General features: G+C 53.5%; 1 protein-coding gene across 5 annotated transcripts in view; it reads left to right on the forward strand.

The window, feature by feature from the left end:
• Positions 1-13947, forward strand: part of Rab11fip4 (RAB11 family interacting protein 4) — a 113675-nt gene extending 99728 nt beyond the window's left edge. For all 5 annotated transcript variants that reach the window (XM_042282477.2, XM_042282478.2, XM_015996274.3 and 2 more), the window contains 10 exons: positions 59-193; positions 347-382; positions 845-944; positions 1196-1299; positions 2370-2510; positions 5216-5297; positions 5924-6061; positions 6140-6295; positions 7744-7887; positions 8599-13947. In XM_042282477.2, coding sequence (XP_042138411.2) covers positions 59-193; positions 347-382; positions 845-944; positions 1196-1299; positions 2370-2510; positions 5216-5297; positions 5924-6061; positions 6140-6295; positions 7744-7887; positions 8599-8715 — 1153 coding nt within the window. In that variant the 3' untranslated portion in view covers positions 8716-13947. The remainder of the gene's footprint in view (positions 1-58; positions 194-346; positions 383-844; positions 945-1195; positions 1300-2369; positions 2511-5215; positions 5298-5923; positions 6062-6139; positions 6296-7743; positions 7888-8598) is intronic.
• The last annotated feature ends 5276 nt before the right edge of the window (positions 13948-19223 follow it).

Below are 19223 nucleotides of genomic sequence, written 5' to 3' on the forward strand. Positions count from 1 at the left end.
GTGGGCAGGGCAAGCCCGCCAGCAGCGTAGAGTGACACCCTCTCCTCCTCTGGCCCAGTGCGGGGCAGACCCCAAGGAAGATGCGGCATGTCTACAACAGTGAGCTGCTGGATGTGTACTGCTCCCAATGCTGCAAGAAGATCAACCTGCTGAACGACCTGGAGGCCAGGCTGAAAAACCTGAAGGCCAACAGGTGAGGCCGCAGCCCAGAGAGGCTGTGTGTGGGTGTCCGGGTGTCCGAGGACTGGGTGTTTCCCCCTGCAGCATCTTGGCACCAAGCTGATGAGTGACGTCCCTTCAGACCCAGTGCCCCTCTGGTCAGTGACTGTGTCTTCCCTCTCTCTAGCCCCAACCGGAAGATCTCAAGCACAGCTTTCGGACGGTAAGACCTTGGGAGACAACGAGCTGAATGCTTTTTACCTTCACTTGCTTCTGCCGTCCTGGGGCAAGGGCTCCATGGCGGCAGCCCAGATCAGCCTGTGCCCTGTATGTAGCCAAGCCAGCAGACCGCTGTGAGGCCATCCCCAGCCGGGGGTCAGAACTCCTTTCCTGCCCTTGCCACCTCCTTCCCACTTAGCAGGGCCAGCATCTGTAGATACTCACTGCTTCAGCTTTAGTGGGCTTTCTAGGGCGCCCTGAGGATCACAGTCTAGCCCATGGCTGTTGGTGCCTTCCCTTCCTTCCGTGCAGGACCTGGGCTTGGGGCGTAGACAGTCACCGGGGTGGGAAGGTCAGGTGGGGTGTTTCTCCGGGCAGCCCCGGGACTGAAGACTCTCCTAGCCCATAGCCTGAGTGGGGGCCCCAGACGGTGGCAGACTCGGCAGGCGGGTGCCCTCCCCCACAGGCAGCTCATGCACAGCAGTAACTTCAGCAGCAGCAATGGCAGCACCGAGGACCTGTTCCGAGACAGCATCGACTCCTGTGACAATGACATCACAGAGAAGGTGGGCCCGGCGGCGCTGTGCATGTCCCTGGCATGTGTGGGGGTGGGGCTCCAGGCTGCTCCCTGGGGCCTTGGATCCTGTGCCCACCTCGGAGTTCAGGGTGAGAAAGGGCAGTGGTATAGGCCCCTTCCTCCCCAAATATGACTGTTGTTCTAGCAGAGTTAGTTGGAGAGCCTCGCCATGAGCTCTTCTGGAGTCTCGGTTCTGTGGCTTCAAGAGCCTTTACCAATCTGTTACCCCACATGCTGCAGGTGAGCTTCCTGGAAAAAAAGGTAACCGAGCTGGAGAATGACAGCCTGACCAGCGGGGATCTGAAGAGCAAGCTGAAGCAGGAGAATATGCAGCTGGTGCACAGGTCAGGGCGCGGGGCTCTGCTCTGGGGAAGGGGAAGTTGTCGCCGCTGCCAGCAGAGAAGCCTCAGTCTTCCTGGCTCTGAGTGAGGCACTTGGCCTTGATTCCAGACCGGATAGATCCTGTTCTGGGTGTACAGCCCAGAGCCTGTGACTCTCGCTGCTTAGAGCGATAGTTCTCAACCTGTAGGTCTCGACCCCTTCGGGGTCACATATCCTGCACATCAGATACTTACGTTGTGATTCATAATAGTAGCAAAGTTACAGTTTTAAAGTAGCAATGAATAAGTTTTATAGTGGGGGTCACCACAACATGAGGGACTGTATTAAAGGGTCTCAGCATTAGGAGGGTTGAGAACCACTGGACCAGAAGAACTAGAGCTTGACCTCCCTTCCTGGGAACAGGCCCTGTGGTGGGGAGTGGAAGGCAGGAGGGCCCAGGTGGTACTGCGTATGGTCAGGTGATGGTGTGGATGGACAACAGGGACACTGGGAAGGATGCTACCCCGTGCTGGCTGGCTTCCCCAGGTGCAAGAAACTTGGTAGACTCCTCTGGGTCTGGGTCTGGTCCCCCATGGCATTCTTGTATGACCCAGCTCAGCCTGATGGAGCGACTGAACAGTTGGACAGACACAGGCTTCCAGTGGTCAGGGTTGGGTTATGACTCCAGAGGGGCCTGACCTTTTCCTCGCTCTGGATTTCTTACGGCCATTTGCCAGGATGTGCCTAAGTCATTGGAGAGGTGCTGGGTAGGAAGTCCCTAAAGAGAGAGTAAGGTCTGGAAGCCATTCTTGTACTGTGGCCGGGCCTGCTGCCTTCTGTCTCCTGTGTGGCCTCGCTGCTCTAGGGAGCTCCCTCACTAGATCTGCTTCTCCCTCGAGGATGGTTGACACACTTCTTGTCAGAAGTCACAGTGTCCCTAAGTTACCCGTCAGCCAAGCTCAGGGCCCATAGGCCTGGCAAACCCTCCGCGTCACCGCGGCTATGTGAGGGCCTTTGGCGGGGTCCAGGCCTTCTTGAGTGGGGTGAGGGTGCGTGAGAGCGTGCTGACGGGAGCTGTGTGTGCCCACCTCAGGGTGCATGAGCTGGAGGAGATGGTGAAGGATCAGGAGACCACGGCAGAGCAGGCACTGGAGGAGGAGGCCCGGCGGCATCGCGAGGTCTACTGCAAGCTGGAGCGGGAGAAGAGCACTGAGCTGGAGCTGCTCAACACCAGGTAGGCCTCAGGCCTTCTGCCCCCGGGCCCCTCCTGGCCCCTCGGCCCTGGCCGCCCGTGGGTAGTGCTGGCCCCAGGCGTTTTCAATAAAGCTGAGCCTCCCATTCTGGCACTTCTGCTTCAGATGCTTTAGCCTTGTACAGGCCTGTTGTTAGGGAGTAGGCAGGATGGACGGACGGTCCTGTAGCCCTGTCATGGAGCGGAGGAAGCCGCAGAGGTGGAGCAGAAGGCAGGGGCTGATATCTAGACCTGGAGCGCCCTCTGCTGTCAGATCCTCCCCTGCATTTGAACGTGGGTAAACGGAGCCTGGAACCCCAGGCTTAGGGAAGTAGAAAACCAGGTCCCTGGGTTCTGTGGCCCGCTGTATCCTTCCATGCTGGAACCCAGGCAAGCCAGGAGCGGGAAGAGCACCACTGCCCCGGTCACGTTGGCTTGTCCTGCTCTGCGGGTCCTGTCTACTGCCCCCTCCCTGCCTGCCCCACAGCCCACACAGTGTGCACTGTGACGAGGCCATGACCTGTCCTGGTTCTCCTTGGGCTCCAGGTATTTAAGCAGAAGGTTCTAAGCCCAACCTGGGTCAGGGAGGGGTTGCTGGACAAGGGCTGGGTCAGGCAGGCCCAGCCCAGTGCAGTTTGGTGAGGAGACCACCCAGCTCTCCTGTGCCTGAGACTCCCTATCCCTTCCAAACAGAGTTTCCCATGCCAAACTTGGACTGGTATTCTAGAACAGTGGTCCTCAACGCTCCTTATGCTGTGACCCTTTACTACAGTTCCTCATGTTGTGGTGACCCCCACCCATAAAATTATTTCACTGCTACTTCATAACTGTCATTTTATGCTAATGTATGAATGGTAATATAAATATCTGATACGCAGGATATCCAATAAGCAAACCTCCAAAGGGGTCTAGACCCATAGGTTGAGGACCATGACTCTGGAGGCTGCTATTTGGCTCTGGGGCTGGTATCCTAAGGGCCGTCTCACTTCAGTATTCCTGCTTTAGTGACTGCAGGCTGAAGAGAGGTGGCTAGGACCGAGAGGCAGAGGCGGAAGGATCATAGAAAGAGCGGCAGTCATAAGAGCAGTCCCACTCTCCCCAGCTCCAGGGCTTCCTGCTCCTGTGGAGGCATGCATGGTACTTCCGGCCATTGGCACAGATTCTTCCTTAGTTGCTCACCAGCTCCATGCCCTTTACCACAGAGGTCCAGACTCCTCTCTGGCCCTTGTCTGGAGGCCTCCTTCGGGTGTCTAGGGCCTCCTGAAGGTCAAGAAAAACCTCTCCAGAATGGGACAGTGTCGGGGGTGGAAGTACTGGAGGAATCAGACCTGGCTCTGCACAGTTGCAGCCATCTGACCTGCTGTGAAACCGCCTGAGTGCAGCCCCACGGGGGTCACTGCAGGACAGCCGTCTGCTTCTGAGGCAGAGAGGGCTGCAGTGAGCTCTCGGGATTCCCGACAGGCCTGGGGGTGGAGAAGAGAGAGCAAAGCATGGTCACTGCCTCCAACTGCACATGTTAACAGAAGCCCGGGCATACCAGACAGAGGAAGACTGCCCCACCACCTAGAGGAAACCCTTCCTCATTGTGTGTGTACATGTGAGTTCACATGTATATGCGTGTGGAGACCAGATTTCAGAAATTTTTAGATTTTGAAATACATATTCGCTGGGCGGCGGTGGCACATGCCTTTAATTCCAGCACTCGGGAGGCTGAGGCAGGCGGATCTCTGTTGAGTTGGAGAATAACCTGGTCTACAGAGCAAGTTCCCCCCATTTTTTTTATATATATAAAATATGTAATTATTTTCAGGCTGTAAGATACTTTTTAAATTATGTATGTGTATACGGTGTGTGTGCATGGTCCTGTGTGCCACATTGCAAGCATGGAGTTCACCTTTACCTTGTTTCAGACAGGATCTTTTACTGGTTTTGCCAGGCCAGCTAGACCTCCAACTTCTGGGGGTTCCCCTATCTCTGCAGCAGAACACTGTGATTACAAAAACACACTGCTGTGTCTAATTTTATGAGTTCTGAGGATTCGATTTCTTCTGTGGCAAGCACTACCTACTGAGCCATCTCACCAGCCCTATAAGCTATTTTAGAAACCAAGGGGTGGGGTGATGTGATGATGACGCACACCTTTAATCCTAGCACTGGGGAGGCAGAGGCAGGCGGATCTCTGAGTTCAAAGTCATCTTGGTCGATAGAGCGAGTCCCAGAATAGCCAGGGCTACACAGAGAAACCCTGTCTCGGAAAAAAAGAAAAGAAAAAAGGAAGAAAGGAAATTTCATGTTTAGATAGGGTCCTATCTCTAAGATATATATACATGAATATGTTGTTTTGTTTTGGTTGGTTTTTGTTTGTTTGTTTTTTTGAGACAGGGTTTCTCTGTAGTTTTGGTGCCTGTCCTGGATCTCGCTCTGTAGAGTGCTAGGATTAAAGACATGAACCATCACTCCTGGCTAATAATTTTGCAAATGAAACAGTTCCCTGATAATGGAGATTTTGGCTTGTGCCATCATGTCATTGCTCAAAAAGTTTTGGATTTTGGAACAGTTTGGGTTTTTGGGTTAAGGATGCTGGGCCTGAATCGTCTTAACCTTTCTCGCGGTTGGTAATTTCTCTCTTCCGGAAGCGGAGACTGGCTGCCGTCTCTGTAAGGTCATTTCCACTCTAGATCCTCAGATCTGCCGTTTTTCTTTCCCAGGGTGCAACAGTTAGAAGAAGAAAATACGGATCTGAGGACCACAGTGACTCGGCTTAAGTCACAGACAGAGAAACTAGATGAGGTGAGCAGCAGGTCCCAGCAAGGTGTTGAGTCCGTAGAGGTGATGGCGGTCAGAGGCCTTCCTTCCGATTGTCGTCTCCGGGATGCTGAAGTATTTCCCCACAGAGAAAACAGAAGTGCCAGGGTCTGGTGACACACACTTGCCATCCTAGCACTCAGGCGGTGGGGGCAAGCGCATCAGGAGTTCAGGGCCATCCTTTGCTACATCATGAGCCTTGAGGCTAACCTGGGGTACATGAGAGTTTTGTCTTAAAGATAAAAATAAAAGTTTTAATTAATTAAAAAGGGAGGGAAAGTGAATAATGAATTTCATTTCTGAATTTACAAAATTTCCAAGTTTTCTACAGTGAAAAAATAATCTGTATTATATATTGTAAATGCCTTACATTGTGGATTTTTTTTTTTTTTTTGAAGAGGGTGTTTGGGCTAACAGCTTCTTCTCGGGTTCTGCCTGACACCACTGAAGGACATCTGGGGCCCAGGGCATTTCCTGCTATGTTTCTAGAATGTTCTGGGAGGGCACTCCCCAAGGTGGTGGCTCTGCCTGTCCATTTACCACACCAAGGTCCTCCAGAGCTTGAGGACCCTCTGGGCACGCTTGCCCTGATGAGGTCTGCCTGACTCTAGGAACGGCAGCGCATGTCTGACCGTCTGGAGGACACCAGCCTGCGACTCAAGGATGAGATGGACCTTTACAAGCGCATGATGGACAAGCTGCGGCAGAACCGCCTGGAGTTCCAGAAGGAGCGGGAGGCAACGCAGGAGGTGAGTCACGGGCCGGGACCCCCGGGCCTTCTCTCCGTGACCTTGCTGCAGCCAACAGGCTTCTTCTCTCCCCTGCAGCTCATCGAGGACCTGCGGAGGGAGCTGGAACACCTGCAGATGTACAAGCTGGACTGTGAGCGGCCAGGTCGGGGCCGCAGCTCATCTGGCCTTGGCGAGTTCAACGCCAGAGCCCGAGAGGTGGAACTTGAGCATGAGGTCAAGCGTCTGAAGCAGGTAGGCCCTAGAGCTACTGTCCAGTGGCTTTGAAGAGGCGGCTGGGTCAGCCATGTGGGCCTCTGTTTAGAAGTCATAGGGAGGGACACAGAGTGGCCCGGTCTAAGAAGGGCAAGGATTCCCTGTACGCCCAAGGAAAGCGGCGCTATGATCGGAAGCAGAGTGGTTACCGTGGGCAGACAGAGCCAATTTTCCGAAAGAGGGCCAGAACCACAAAGAAGGTTGTGCTCAGGCTTGAGTGCGTCGACCCCAACTGCAGATCCCAGAGGATGTGGGCATTTGAACTGGGAGGAGACAAGAAGAGAAAGGACCACGTGATCCAGTTCTAAGACTTGTGTTTTCTGAGAGGAAAATACCGAAGCAGTAGGAAAAAATTACCCGTTAGAAAATGAAGTTTTTGTTACTGAAACCAAAAGAAGTGATGGGGAGGGAGCCATGCATGGCACCACACCTCCGGCCTCCTCTCCTGTCTGCTCTTCTCCGTAACCTGGTTGCCAGGGCCCGCCATCCCATCCCACACTCAGGCAAGCAGCTTACCTCAGGTTACAGCCAACGGTTCCTGGGCTCATGGGTCTCTGTCCTGTCCTGGGTGAGGATGGGGTGAGGAAGCCATCTCCACCCTGCAGATGCAGGCTTGGCTGGGTTGGGGCCTCTGGCATATAGGGCCTAAGGCCTGAGACTCGGCTTCTCACAGTGTCCCATCACTCTGTGGTTGCAGCCTGGGTTAAGCATGGCATCAGGAAGGGCAGTGGCTCCAGAAGGGGGTGAAACCCAAAGTCAGGCAGGCCTGTGGGCCAGATTCTGGGCATGGGTCACACCTGAGCGCATTTGCCCAGTAGAAGTTCTAGTGGCCATCTCCTGCGGTACAGCTAACCCATCACCCACCCAGGAGGGGCTCCCAGGTCCCTGGGGTGAGCGATAAGCAAGAATTGAGGGGGCACCTGTGTCCGCTGCCTTCCACATCAGCTGCCTTCCGGGGCAAGCTGTCTTGAAATAGCTCCCACTAAGCAGGTTCCGGAACCTGGCTGTAGGAGGAGCAAGGGAAACCAGCCCTCCTTCCTGCGCAGAGAATCCAGATTGGCGCTTGCCTCAGCCAGGTCCAGTCCTGTCCTCTCCTGGGTGAGGATGGGACATCCCATCAGGACAGCCGGCTGAGCTGGCAGTTGCTCCCCACAGGACCCGAGAGGGGAAAGACGGCCTGGTTCTCCCAAACAGGGCTGCAATTCCCCCTTCTGACTGAGGACTGTGGCATGCCACACCTCTGGGCCATGCCTCAGTTCTCTGACCTCCGTGGCCCTGCAGAGGCCACGTCACCTGTAGGCCTCCTTGTCTAGCGATGATGCCCTGAGGGAGGATGACGGTGGTCTGAGGACACAGACAGGGAGAGGTGCATCCCAGCGGGCTCAGTGCTTCCCTTAGCTCAGGTTGCTTCCGATCCGCTGCCACAGGAGAATCACAAGCTGCGGGATCAGAACGACGACTTGAACGGGCAGATCCTGAGCCTCAGCCTCTACGAGGCGAAGAACCTCTTTGCCACCCAGACCAAAGCCCAGTCTCTGGCTGCAGAAATCGACACAGCATCTCGCGATGAGGTAGCCTTGTCCCTTCGTTCCCTCGGGCTCACTCTCACATTGGTGACTGGTCCCCATCCTGTGGGTCCTGGCCCGGCCCCCACCACCATGAACCCCAGGCCACACAGGCTCTCTGAGGCAGGCCAAGGCCTGGCCCTCATGCTCCTCAGGCCTACTGCTGTCACATTAACCGCAGAGCTGAGCAGGGGGCAGCGCAGGGCGGAGCTTAGCCCTCTTTCCTCGGGAGCCCTGGCTCAGAGTGGAGCTCAAGTCAGAGATCCTCCTGGGACTTAACCCGATGGTGGCCAGAGTGTCTTAAACACTGACTTTTGCACACGTGTGTACTTGGTCTCTTAGCTCACAGCTTCATAAACACTTCCCTGTCACATGTAGAAATAACCACGCGGCTAGCGGTGGGAAAGGAGCCCGGCTCCCCAGCACTATAGGCCATCTTTTCTACCTCCAGTACAAAAATACTCAGCTGCCTTCTAATGTGAAACTGAGACCCCGTGTACCTGAATCTTGCCTCCACCTCAGACTCAGAGCTATGATTATAAGTACATCTGGCCAGTGTTCCCAATCTTTGTGAAAATTCCCCCAGGCTTTTAGCCCTTCCCCAAGTCAGTGAAATTACCTTCAGGCTGATCTGGGGTCCCTCTGTCATTGGTCACCGGCCCCCTGGAAGCCCAGCCTGGGCCCAATCCTCTGACCCGCCTTTCTCGTTCTCTTCAGCTAATGGAAGCCCTGAAGGAACAGGAGGAGATCAACTTCCGACTGAGACAGTACATGGACAAGATTATCCTGGCTATACTGGACCACAACCCCTCCATCCTAGAGATCAAACACTGAGCCAGGGTTGGCTGCAGAGCGGCCATTGGACCTGGGACCTAGGGACAGGCCTGCCGGAGGAGGAAGATGCAGGCGGGACCCCACACTCTCTCTGTAAATGTGCTTCCAGCCACCCTGTGTGTATGTGCTAGGGTATGTGCGGGAGACCACACACACAGACAAGGAGTGAGCTGGGGGCCATGGCTGTGGGTGACAACCCGTGATAATCTGTGTGTGCACTTTGCGGCCCCTTTGTGAGGGGCTGAGGGGAACTGGATGTGGGAGGAACACTCTCAGGAGTTGACAGCAAGGACTGGAAGCTTTCATTTAGGATACTGATGAAATGATTCTACCTCTGTGGATAAGGGTTAGAGGAAGCTCTCAGGAGATGGTCCCCCCACCCACCTCGGAGTAGGGACAAAACTGTTACGTTCTCCATAATTTGGTGTCCTTTCAAACCCAGATTTTTTAAGCTCAAAGAGGAGGAAGGGGGGTTGGGAGGAACAGGGACCCCTGTGGGTAGCCTTTGGGGTACAAGTAGATGGAGTCCAGTGGACTCGGGTTTACAGAGCAGCTGCGTGCACTGTCCATGCCCCTGGGTTGAGTCCTTTGAGTTTTCTGTGCCCTTTCCAGCCTTGGTTTCCTACCTCCCCTTTCTGGTTGGCCTTCAGTTTGTTTTGAAGACAGGAAATACACACAGCATTCACTTGGGGGTAGAAGAAAGGCCAAGAAGAAGGGTGGAGAGCCCAAGACAGGTGTTAACACTGGGGGCCAAAAGGAGCGATTGCCTGGAAGAGACGTGTTCCCATGGCTGCATCTTAAGACAGATGTGCCTTGGTGAGGGCAAGCCTAGGGAGGTGTTTCTAAGGCCGAGTCTGGACTCCTATGGGGAGGTAGCCACACCCCTTCTTACGGTTTTTCAGACACACCCGGATCTGGTCCCTCTGTTAGCAGACTTCCTGGTGGGGGGGGGGGGAACATTGTGGAGCAACCTTGGTCTTCCGTTCTGTGACTACATGGTGGGAGGCCCCCCTTTCCTCCCCTGGATTTTTTAAGAATGCAATCTTTTGTTCTAGGCATCTGGGCTGTTGCATTTTATCTGAGTCTTATATGGCTCGTGATTGACTTCCTTATCTCCAGCCCAGATAAACGTGGATGGTCTTAAGTCTTCCCTTCCGCTTGCTTTCTTAAGCACATCTTGTGTAAGAAGGAAGGTTTGGGCATGTTGGGGAGGCTAGTGAGCAGAAGGGGGGGGCAGTTGAGGGTAAAGGGGAGGGGACCGGAGCCTGTCCCCTGCTTGGCAGAGACAGGGCTGTGGCCAGTCTGATTTCAGTCGGCTCGCTTCTGCTTTCCTTGGCTTTTCAGATCCGTTTTAATGACGCGCACAGAGCTGTCTGGTGCTGCGTAGATGGTGGGTGGTTTGCCTTGCCCTGGGCTGCCTGGCTGAGCCACATCGGGAAGAGGGGAAGGCTTGACTTGAGGCGCAGGTCTCTGGGCATTCCCTGGGGTCTGGGAAGACGGAATAGAGAAAGGCTAGGTGGGGAGTCTTGAGGACATGAAGGGAAGATAAACTTGAGGTTGGTCTAGGTGCCACGCTGGAAGGAGTGTGGCAGAGGCCAGGTGAGTCTCGGTCCTGGTCTGTAGGGGCTGCCTCGGGGATGAGTGTTCTGTACTTGAACTTGTGTGGGCCTCCAGTGTCACGGTGTGTAAGTTCCTAGAGAAGGCCACAGAGGCCAGAGTCACAGCATAATGCCAGGAAGGGGAGGCTTTTGGCCAACGGTGGGCTGCAAGAATGGACTCCTGGAGGAAACGGCAAGTCTGGAAGCCCCGTGGACCTGGACCCTTGCTGTAGGCCTCTGGAAGAGGAACTTCCGAGGGTGGGGCTGGCTTCCATACAACACACCTCAGGCTCAGCCAGCCTTCTTCCTTTCCTCAGCCAGAATACACTCCGAAAACTTGGTCCACTTGGCCTAAGATCGTGTTTATTGTCTCTTGTAGTGGTGGCAGTAGGTTTTTGTTTTCTTTTTTGAGACAGGGTCTTACACTGTCGCTCTGGCTGCCCTGGAATTCAAGGTCATCCTCCTGCCTTAGCCTCCAGAGTGCTGGGATTACAGACAAACAAGTGGTTTTAGCTTTTAGAATCGCGATGTTCCATGACGTACTTGATGCTTCGGGAGCTTTTTAATATTCTGATCCTTACGTGTTCTAACAGTTGGTACAGGTGTGGCCCGGGCCTTGGAATGTTCTAAGAATGCCCCAGGTGATAACTAATTTAGCTAAGTGTCCTGTGAAGGGGTGTTGGATTTGCCAAACTGGACAGCTCCCTCGGGGAAGGGTCAGCAGTAACTTGCCAAGATCCCAGCAGGTTGGGGGCCATGCAGGGGACGCCCTTTTTATGTGATGCTAAACCATCCTCACATTCCATTAGAAGTCAAACAGAATGGGCTAATGTCTTCCTGTGTCACATGATTCCTTCTAGCGTTGACTCGGCTAGATTTGATTTTAAACTGGTAGCTTCCCTTGAGATTCTACAGAGGAAATTGCTGTTGTTTTCGAGACAGGGTTTCTCTGTGTAGCTTTGGAGCCTTTCCTGGGACTCACTCTGTAGCCCAGGCTGGCCTCGAACTCACAGAGACCCACCTGCCTCTGCCTCCTGAGTGCTGGGATTAAAGGCGTGCGCCACCACCGCCCGGCAGGAAATTGCATTTTTAAAATTTTATTTCTGACACACTAAAAACACAAAACTCAAGAACCAAGCAGAACACCAGGGCCTGAGACTGGGTTTGCCAGTTTGTCGGTGTGCTGGTGTCACGGGAGGAGGTTCTGAAAACACATACAATGGCAGGCTTGGGAATGTAGCACAGTGGTCGGGTGCTTAGTGTGAGGTTTCGTCCCCGGCATGAAAGGAGGTTGAGGATCGGACCGACTCTGAGGTCCCGTTGAACTGGTGGCGGGGGTCACCACATTCGTCGGCGTTTGTCCTCCCCGGCACTGGCCATGCACAGTTCAAGGTGGAGGCTCAGGTAGAGACGCCACATGAAATGTCTCCGAGCTCAAGCAGGGCTGGAGAAGCTTGCCTTTGAGGTGACCAGAAGATGGCTGGCTGGCTTTGGTAATTGTGCCACTGAGTGGTCCTTGCCCCAGGAGAGAGTCCTGCTGCCCTCACTAGCCTGGAAGTCTGTGTCCCTTAATGGCTCCCTGCCTGGGACCCCTGGAGTCACAGAGAGCAGGTTCCGGCTTCTCCTGGGTATCGGCTCTTTGCAAAGTGGGGGCAGATGGTTGAGAGCTGGGCCCCGAGGGCAGCTTCAGGTGCTCTGGTCACTTGCCTGTGGGTTTTGTCTGACTGGAGTCAGGGTGTCCCAGTGACTTCCCGGTCAGTGTCAAATCAGCACCCAGTTCACACCATGGAGACTCGAGGTGATGGTCCTGTGGCTAGTCTGAGTTGTGATCCATACTGGTTCTGATGGTCCAGGGGGTGTCGTTACACATTTGGCTCCCAGGGGATGTGGAGGCTCTACTACAAGGCCCCAGGAAGCAGGAGGACTTACTCTCCTGTGGGGCGTTGGCAAATGGACGCCTGTCTCTGGACATGACTGATGGGATCTGGGAAGGGTTTAGGGCAGTCAGCAGACCAGCCTGACAGATGCCCAGTGACTCTGTGTAAGTCCAGGTGAAGCTCTAGGGCTTCAACACTGCCCCTTCTCCCCAATCTTTCTCCTACCCCCAACCCCTCCCGGGGCCCAAGGACATGCCTCTTGGTGGCTCCTCAGCTTGGCATCACTAACATGTTCTCACCAAGGGGCCTCAGGTTGGAGTGGCCGAACCTTCCCAGGACCTCCCTCTCCTGACTCCCATGTGGAATGTGCATGTGATGGGTGTGTCCGGAAAGTGGAGTTGGCATCACAGCCTGCCTTAGCTTCAGGGCAGGACAGCTCTGTGGCTCTGTCATCTTTTAGCTGCTCCGCTAAGAAAATAGGCACTTCTAGAAGGCTCTGTCTCTGAAAGCATAGCAAGGTGACAATCGTTGTCACCCTATCCACCAGGAGCTGGGTGTCTTTGCCGTACCTTCCTTGTGGGCTCCTTCCTCTTCCCGTTGTGACTGTAATGTAGGGATGTCTGCCCGAGGGCTACCAGCTGGGGGCAGCATCGCGGGCCACCTCTCCTTCAGGCCTAAGGTCTGCTGCCGGCTCAGCCTCGTTCTTGTCGGGACTGTCTGCTTCCCTGTTCTGCACAGGCTGGGTTTTGTCTGCATGGTTTGGGGTCCTTGTGCCTTTCCCCCCTTGTGGCCACCACACAGGTTTCTGTTACCCGCTGCCCCTTTTGTACACCCCCTTACCGGTCTTCCCCAGTCCTGTGTGTACTCATGTGTGCGACCATGTGCCTCCACTGAGGCCAGCTGGCAGACCCTTTACCCCCACCCCCCACCCCCAGTCAGGCCCGCTTCCCCATAGGTCCCCCAGCCTCTGTTGACTTGGTAACTTTTCTACAGGATCTTTTGTTACAGTCTTCAGCATAGGAACCACGTAGTCACCGTGTACCTGCAGCTAGTTTAGAAGCCCTGCGTCCCAGACAAGGGCAGCTTTGTGTAGACCAGCTTCTCCCACAAACCTCTTCTGTGTGGATGTGGATGTTCATAGAAGACGGACCACCTGGCCCCAGCAGGGAGGTTGCAGGTCTGCAAGGCTCCATGCATGGCTCTTCTGGAGGAAGCCCCAGCCACGTGGTTTCCAGTGCTTGCAATACATTTGGGTTTAGGGCCACTGTGTCTGGTGTCTCCCCCCACGTGTGCTGGAGGAAGTCATTTGCTACTGTCCTGCCTGCTATGATCACCTGTCCAGCCCTTCCCTACCTGCTGGTGCTCAGGCCAGAGTGCCATTAATCACCAGACTGATGTCAGGACCTGGATGGGACAGCGTGCGCTGAGGACACACAGCCTGCTGGCTCCCGGCTTCAGCTTTTCATGCTCTGGGGCTGGGCCTTCTAGGGACCAGGTGAAAGAAGCCACAGGTTCTGATTTTCCAGGGATTGCATCTGGGGCTCTGCTCCAGAAGCCAGTCATTGCGAATGGCCCTAGCTTTGGGCCTGGAAAGGAACGTCCGCTCTAGGCCCCAGGGAGGGGGAAGGGGTGAGTCCTAGGCCTGAACTGTTTGCCTCCAGCCTGTTCTCTCCTGAAACAGGCTTTTAGTACAGACACCTTCCGAGACCTGTAATGTACAGAGCAGTGTAAATAAAGAGTTGGCTTTTTGTTCCTGACTTGTGTGAACTTCTGTGGGGAACAGGGAATGGGAAAGAGGATGGAGGAGGTGGAGGGAGAAAGGCAGGCATGTGTCCTGGCTTCGGGGTGACATCTCCCTTAGGAAAAACCATCTCTTTAGGGATGCAATAACTGAGGTGGCTAGTGCTGCCCCCTAGAGGAAGAATAAGGCGGGGCCTGGCTCCAGTCAGCCCTGGCCTGCTTTGCCTGGAGATGGGGCTCCCAGAAGCTCCCATGTTCCCTCATTCCAGCCTCAGGACTGTGATTGAAAACTGCCCCCGTGCAGTAGTGTTCTTCCTCAGCAAGGGCCTTCCAGGGCTCAAGGGGTCCCTGGGCCATGCTCCTCCCATGTCAGCCCCTGTGACCGGGCTCAGGTCCCCCCTTCAACTCCTTTCAGTTGCCTAAGATGAATTCTGCTGTGCCATGGGTCACGAGGCAGCTTAGGATTGTGTGCTCCAGGACCCAAGGTTTCTACCTTTTTTTCTATATGTGTTTTGAAATTCCAGGATGAAAGGGTGTCACTGGTCACCCAGGCCAGGTAATTGGCCCATATATCTCCCCCCTCCCCCCATGCAGGCCCTGTGCACTCAGGTGCTCTGGGGTGGACAGACAGCTCTGCGCTGGACAGATGAACCTGCCTCCTGGGCCCATAGAGCCAATGTCAAGGGCAGACTTGAAAGTTCTGCGTTATCCCCTCAGTGTAGTCTTGTCTTACTACCTGGAGCCTCCGGACAGACGCGGATACAGGACAACCCCAAAAAGTTGACTTGAATAAACTTGAGCTCAAATAATCCAGTGAGCCTAATGGGAATTATATTTACATCTGCATGGGCCCAAATAAGGCCACGTTCAGTTTACAGGTACATTGTCTCTGAAAGTCGCCCCCACTGAAGGGGTCACCACCTCCGCTACAGTGCTAGAAGGCGTGGGAGGAAGCTCGGCAGATGGAGATGGACCCACCCGTGGCTCACCCGGCGCCTTCCATGTGGCTGGTCTGGCAGCCTGACCCTGGCCCTGGAGCATGAGGAGTTGGCTGCCTCTGGACCTCCGCTCATGTGATCCCAGCATCTTCACTGCTGGGCGGAAAGGAATGTCAGGATAAGTCCGTGTGACAGAGCTGGGTTTATTAAGTAGAGATGGCAATCAGAGGTCTTAACACGCTGAGACAGCCTGGACATTCAGAGGAAAGGGAAGGGGATGGGCCTCTGGGGCTTAACAGTAGCTGTGTGAGTGATTGTGTGGCTTTTAAAGTCACAGTGCTCAGAGTCATTTACAAAGTAGGTTCGGTGTAGGCTGGGCATGGTGGCACGTCTTCAGTCTTAGCCACTGGGAGACAGAGGCAGGTGGATGGATCTCTATGAGTTCACAGGCAGCATGGTCTACATAGTGAGACTCTCAACACAGTTCTTGTTTTGGAGCTCATAGGTAGACCAGGCTGGCCTCTGGCTTGATAGTGCTGGGATTAAAGGTGTGTGCCACCACATCCAACTTCAAACAAAAGGTTGTTTAAAGAAAGTAAAATACACAAACTGGTTTACTGTTTTCTCATCTTCAGAATTCTGTTTGCAAATGGTGCAGTGGTTTCTGGAGCACATTGCTCAGGTTTAAGGAGAGGGGCATGCTGATAATGTCCACAGACCACACAGGCAAGCCAGGAGACCCATCTGTAGATCATTTCTCAGAGAAGGAACTTCTCTGCCACAATCTCGTCTGTCAGTTTTTATTTTATTTTTCTCCATGCAGACAATAAGAACTACAAACTAGATTTGGGGGTAAGGGACCCCTTTCCCTCTCATGTCCCCTTCTTCTTCCATCTTGTGGTTGTGCCTCAAGTCCAGCTTAGTGCTCAGCCCTTTCCAGACCATGGGGGCGGGCGAGGGTGGGGGTGCGAGGGTGGGGGTGCGAGGCCTCATCCTGCTTTGACCCAGGCCCTGTACCTACATCGTAAGGCTCCGGGGGAGTTCATACCACCCTCTCCCGGGTTCCAGGGCCCCCAGCAGACACCCAAGCCTGCAGGTGCTAAAGTCCCTCATATGAAATGGTGGAGAACTACATGTAACCCAGCATGGCCTCCCAAACATTTAAGGTCTCCTGGATTACTTTCCCTTACAGTTTCTTACATTTATTTGGGGGAGGGTATGTCATGGTGAGTGTAAAAGTCAGATAAGAACTTGTTTAAGTTGGAGGCCTCCACTGTATGGGTCCTGGGAGTCAAACTCAGGTTGTCAGGCTTACTGGCAAGTGCCTCTACCAGCTTGAGATTTCTCGTCGGCCCTAGATTACTTTTTAGAGATTTATGTGTATGGGTGTTTGGCCTGCATGTATATATGTGCACCTTATATGTGTCTATGGATGGCTGTGAGCCACCAAGTTGGTGCTGGGAACCAAACCTGGGTCCTCTGCAAGAAGAGCAAGTACTCTCAACTGCTGAGCCATCTCCAGCCCCAGATCACTTTTAATAATACAAAGTAAATACTGTATAAATGGTGTTATGTTAGGGGATGATGACAGAGAAGAGTCTATATGTGTTCTGTACAGATAGAGGGATTTTGTTTTGAGATAGGGTCTCACTGCATAGCCCTGGCTGGCCTGAAGCTTGCTATGCCAATCAGCTTGCTCTCAACCTGCAGAGATCCTTCTAAGTGCTGGGATTATAGGCCACACGTAGTCTCAGATAAAGGCTACATACATGCTGTTAGGCTGGAGAGATGGTTCAGCAGTTAAGAGCACTGGTTGCTCTTCGAGTACCTGGTTCAATTCCCAGCATCCATATCAGACAGCTCACAGGAGATTGAGTGTCTCTTTCATGCACATATCCACACACACATACATATAATTAAAAATACAACTTTGCTGGGCGGTGGTGGCGTACGCCTTTAATCCCAGCACTTGGGAGGCAGAGCCAGGTGGATCTCTGTGAGTTTGAGGCCAGCCTGGTCTACAGAGTGAGATCCAGGAAAGGCGCAAAGCTTCACAGAGAAACCCTGTCTTGAAAAAAACCAAAAAATAAAAAAATAAAAATACAACCTTAAAAATATTATTATGCATATGTGCCTTCCTGAGTCCAGGAAAGGGTGTCAAATCCCCTGGAACAAATGCTTGTGGGTGCTGGGAACTGAACTTGGGTCCTCTGCAAGAGCAGTACATGCTCTTAACTGAACCATCTCTTCAACCCTCACAGCCCAGATTTTTCTTGTAAATATTTCCAGGTCAACAATAAGGCTCATTGGGTAAAGCACTAGCCACACAAGCCTGACAACTGAGTTCTGTCCCTGGAACCCACGTCCATGGAAAGAGAACTGACTGAACAGTTGTTCTAACCTGTACACATGTGCTGTTGCACACACATACCCATATTAAAGTTTTCAAAGGACATTTACGTGTAGGGGTGTTTTTGCCTATGTGTGTATATATATGTACCACGTGCATGCCAGGAGCCTGCCGAGGGAAGAAGTGGGTGTTGGGTCCCCTGGAACTAGAGATACATACGGATGGTTGTGAGCCACCATGTGGGTGCTAAGAATCAAACCCAGGTCCTCTGGAAGAAACTGCCAGTGCTCTTAACCATGGAGCCATCTCGCCAGCCCTGTGATTTTTTCAGTCTATGATTTGCTTTATCTACATCACAGAGCTCACAGAAGCTGGGTACAGAGGGGGTGCCAGGTAGTGTTGAAGTGCTTTTGGAAGGTTGGCTCACCACCAGATGACACCGAACCACTCCAGGGACCCAGCTTGCCACAGTTGCCCAGAATTCAGGCTCTGCTGATAAGGAGAATCATCACAGCGGGACTTGACTTGTTGTGAGGGAAGGCCTTAAGAGGCAGAGCTGTCCTGGAGAGGCTTTAAGACGGCAGAGCACATGTGGAGCCCTGAAGTTGGGGCACCCCTCCCCAACAGGGCTGTACAGAGGGTGTGGCGGGGGGGGGGGCCGGCACCCTTAGCGACAGTGGGGAGTTGGCACACTGTCCCTGGGGCTCAGGGAGAACAGGTCTGGGAAGGATGATGGGCCCAGTGCAACCCAGCCAGGCTGGCAGCTCCCAGGAGAGAGTGGGAGTGGGGTGAGGGGTTTCCCCTCAGTCCTTCCACCCTGCTCAGCCCTGGTTCTTGTTCTGAGTTCCAGGTTTATAAGTTGACTTTGGTGTTGCAGTTTTGGGAACTATGACACTTACAAACATGACTCTTGTGTTTAACTGGTCTTTCCTTCTTCCTTCCTTCCTTCCTTCCTTCCTTCCTTCCTTCCTTCCTTCCTTCCTTTCTTTCTTTCTTTCTCCTTTCTTTCTTTTCTTTCTTTCTTCCTTCCTTTCTCTCTTTCTTTCTTTTCTTTTCTTTTCTCTCTTTTTTTAAGCTTGGCATGGTGGTCATGACTTTAATCCCAGCACCGGGAGGTGGAGGCAGGCCAACTCTCTGTGAGTTCAAGGCCAGCAGTCTACAAAGTGAGTTTGAGGCCAAGCAAAGCTACACAGAGAGTCCTTGTCTCAACCCTCCTCCAATAAATACAAATTTTAACGTATTGGAGGTTAATTCCTTGGTGTGTTTGTATAGCATGTGCACATGTGTGTTCTTACATGTGCATGGTGCAGGCACACACAGGCACGTGCTTGCCAGGCTTTCCCCAGACTCCCCCTCCGAAGCTGCACCTTTCCCTAAAGGAACCCACCTGAGCACAACGGTCCCTGATGTCAAGCGAGCTGAGCTCGCGCTGTCCAGGAGCTCCATGAGCAGTCCTGTCTGCCACTGCAGGGTCACATTCGGGGAAAGACTCCCAGAGCCTGTAGCAGCTGTGGTGATACTCGCAGAGGATTCTAGAAGCCTTCTCTGGGTCTCTTGAGAGCCCTTCTTTCCCCCTTTAAGTATGTTGATAAGTACACACCACAGGAATGGTGGTACACATCTGTGATCCTGGCATCAGGGAGGCTGAAGCAAGCAGGAGAATCGGAAGTTCGAGGCTTCATGAGACCCTTCCTAACTTCTTCCTTCCTTTCTTCCTTCCTCCCTACCCTTTCTTAAAAAGGCAGTGGAAGAGAACGAATACCATACCATTAAGTAGAAAAGTCAGGGAGAGACTAAACTATGCTCACCACAGTGTGAAAAGCAATCTCAGGAGTCTGGAAGTGTGGCCACCAACTCTCCCAAGGCTGCACGTTGCACCCTGTCCCTGCCCCAACATCAGCAGGCTTACTTGGAGCCTTGTGGTGTCTGGGAAATTTGACCACTGGGGAAAAGTGTCAGGTTGCTGTAGTACCAAAGGAAAAGGGGTCAAGTTGGCCTTTCCCAC

This window comes from Peromyscus maniculatus, chromosome 8 (assembly GCF_049852395.1).
Source record: "Peromyscus maniculatus bairdii isolate BWxNUB_F1_BW_parent chromosome 8, HU_Pman_BW_mat_3.1, whole genome shotgun sequence".
Classification (NCBI taxonomy): Eukaryota; Metazoa; Chordata; class Mammalia; order Rodentia; family Cricetidae; genus Peromyscus; species Peromyscus maniculatus.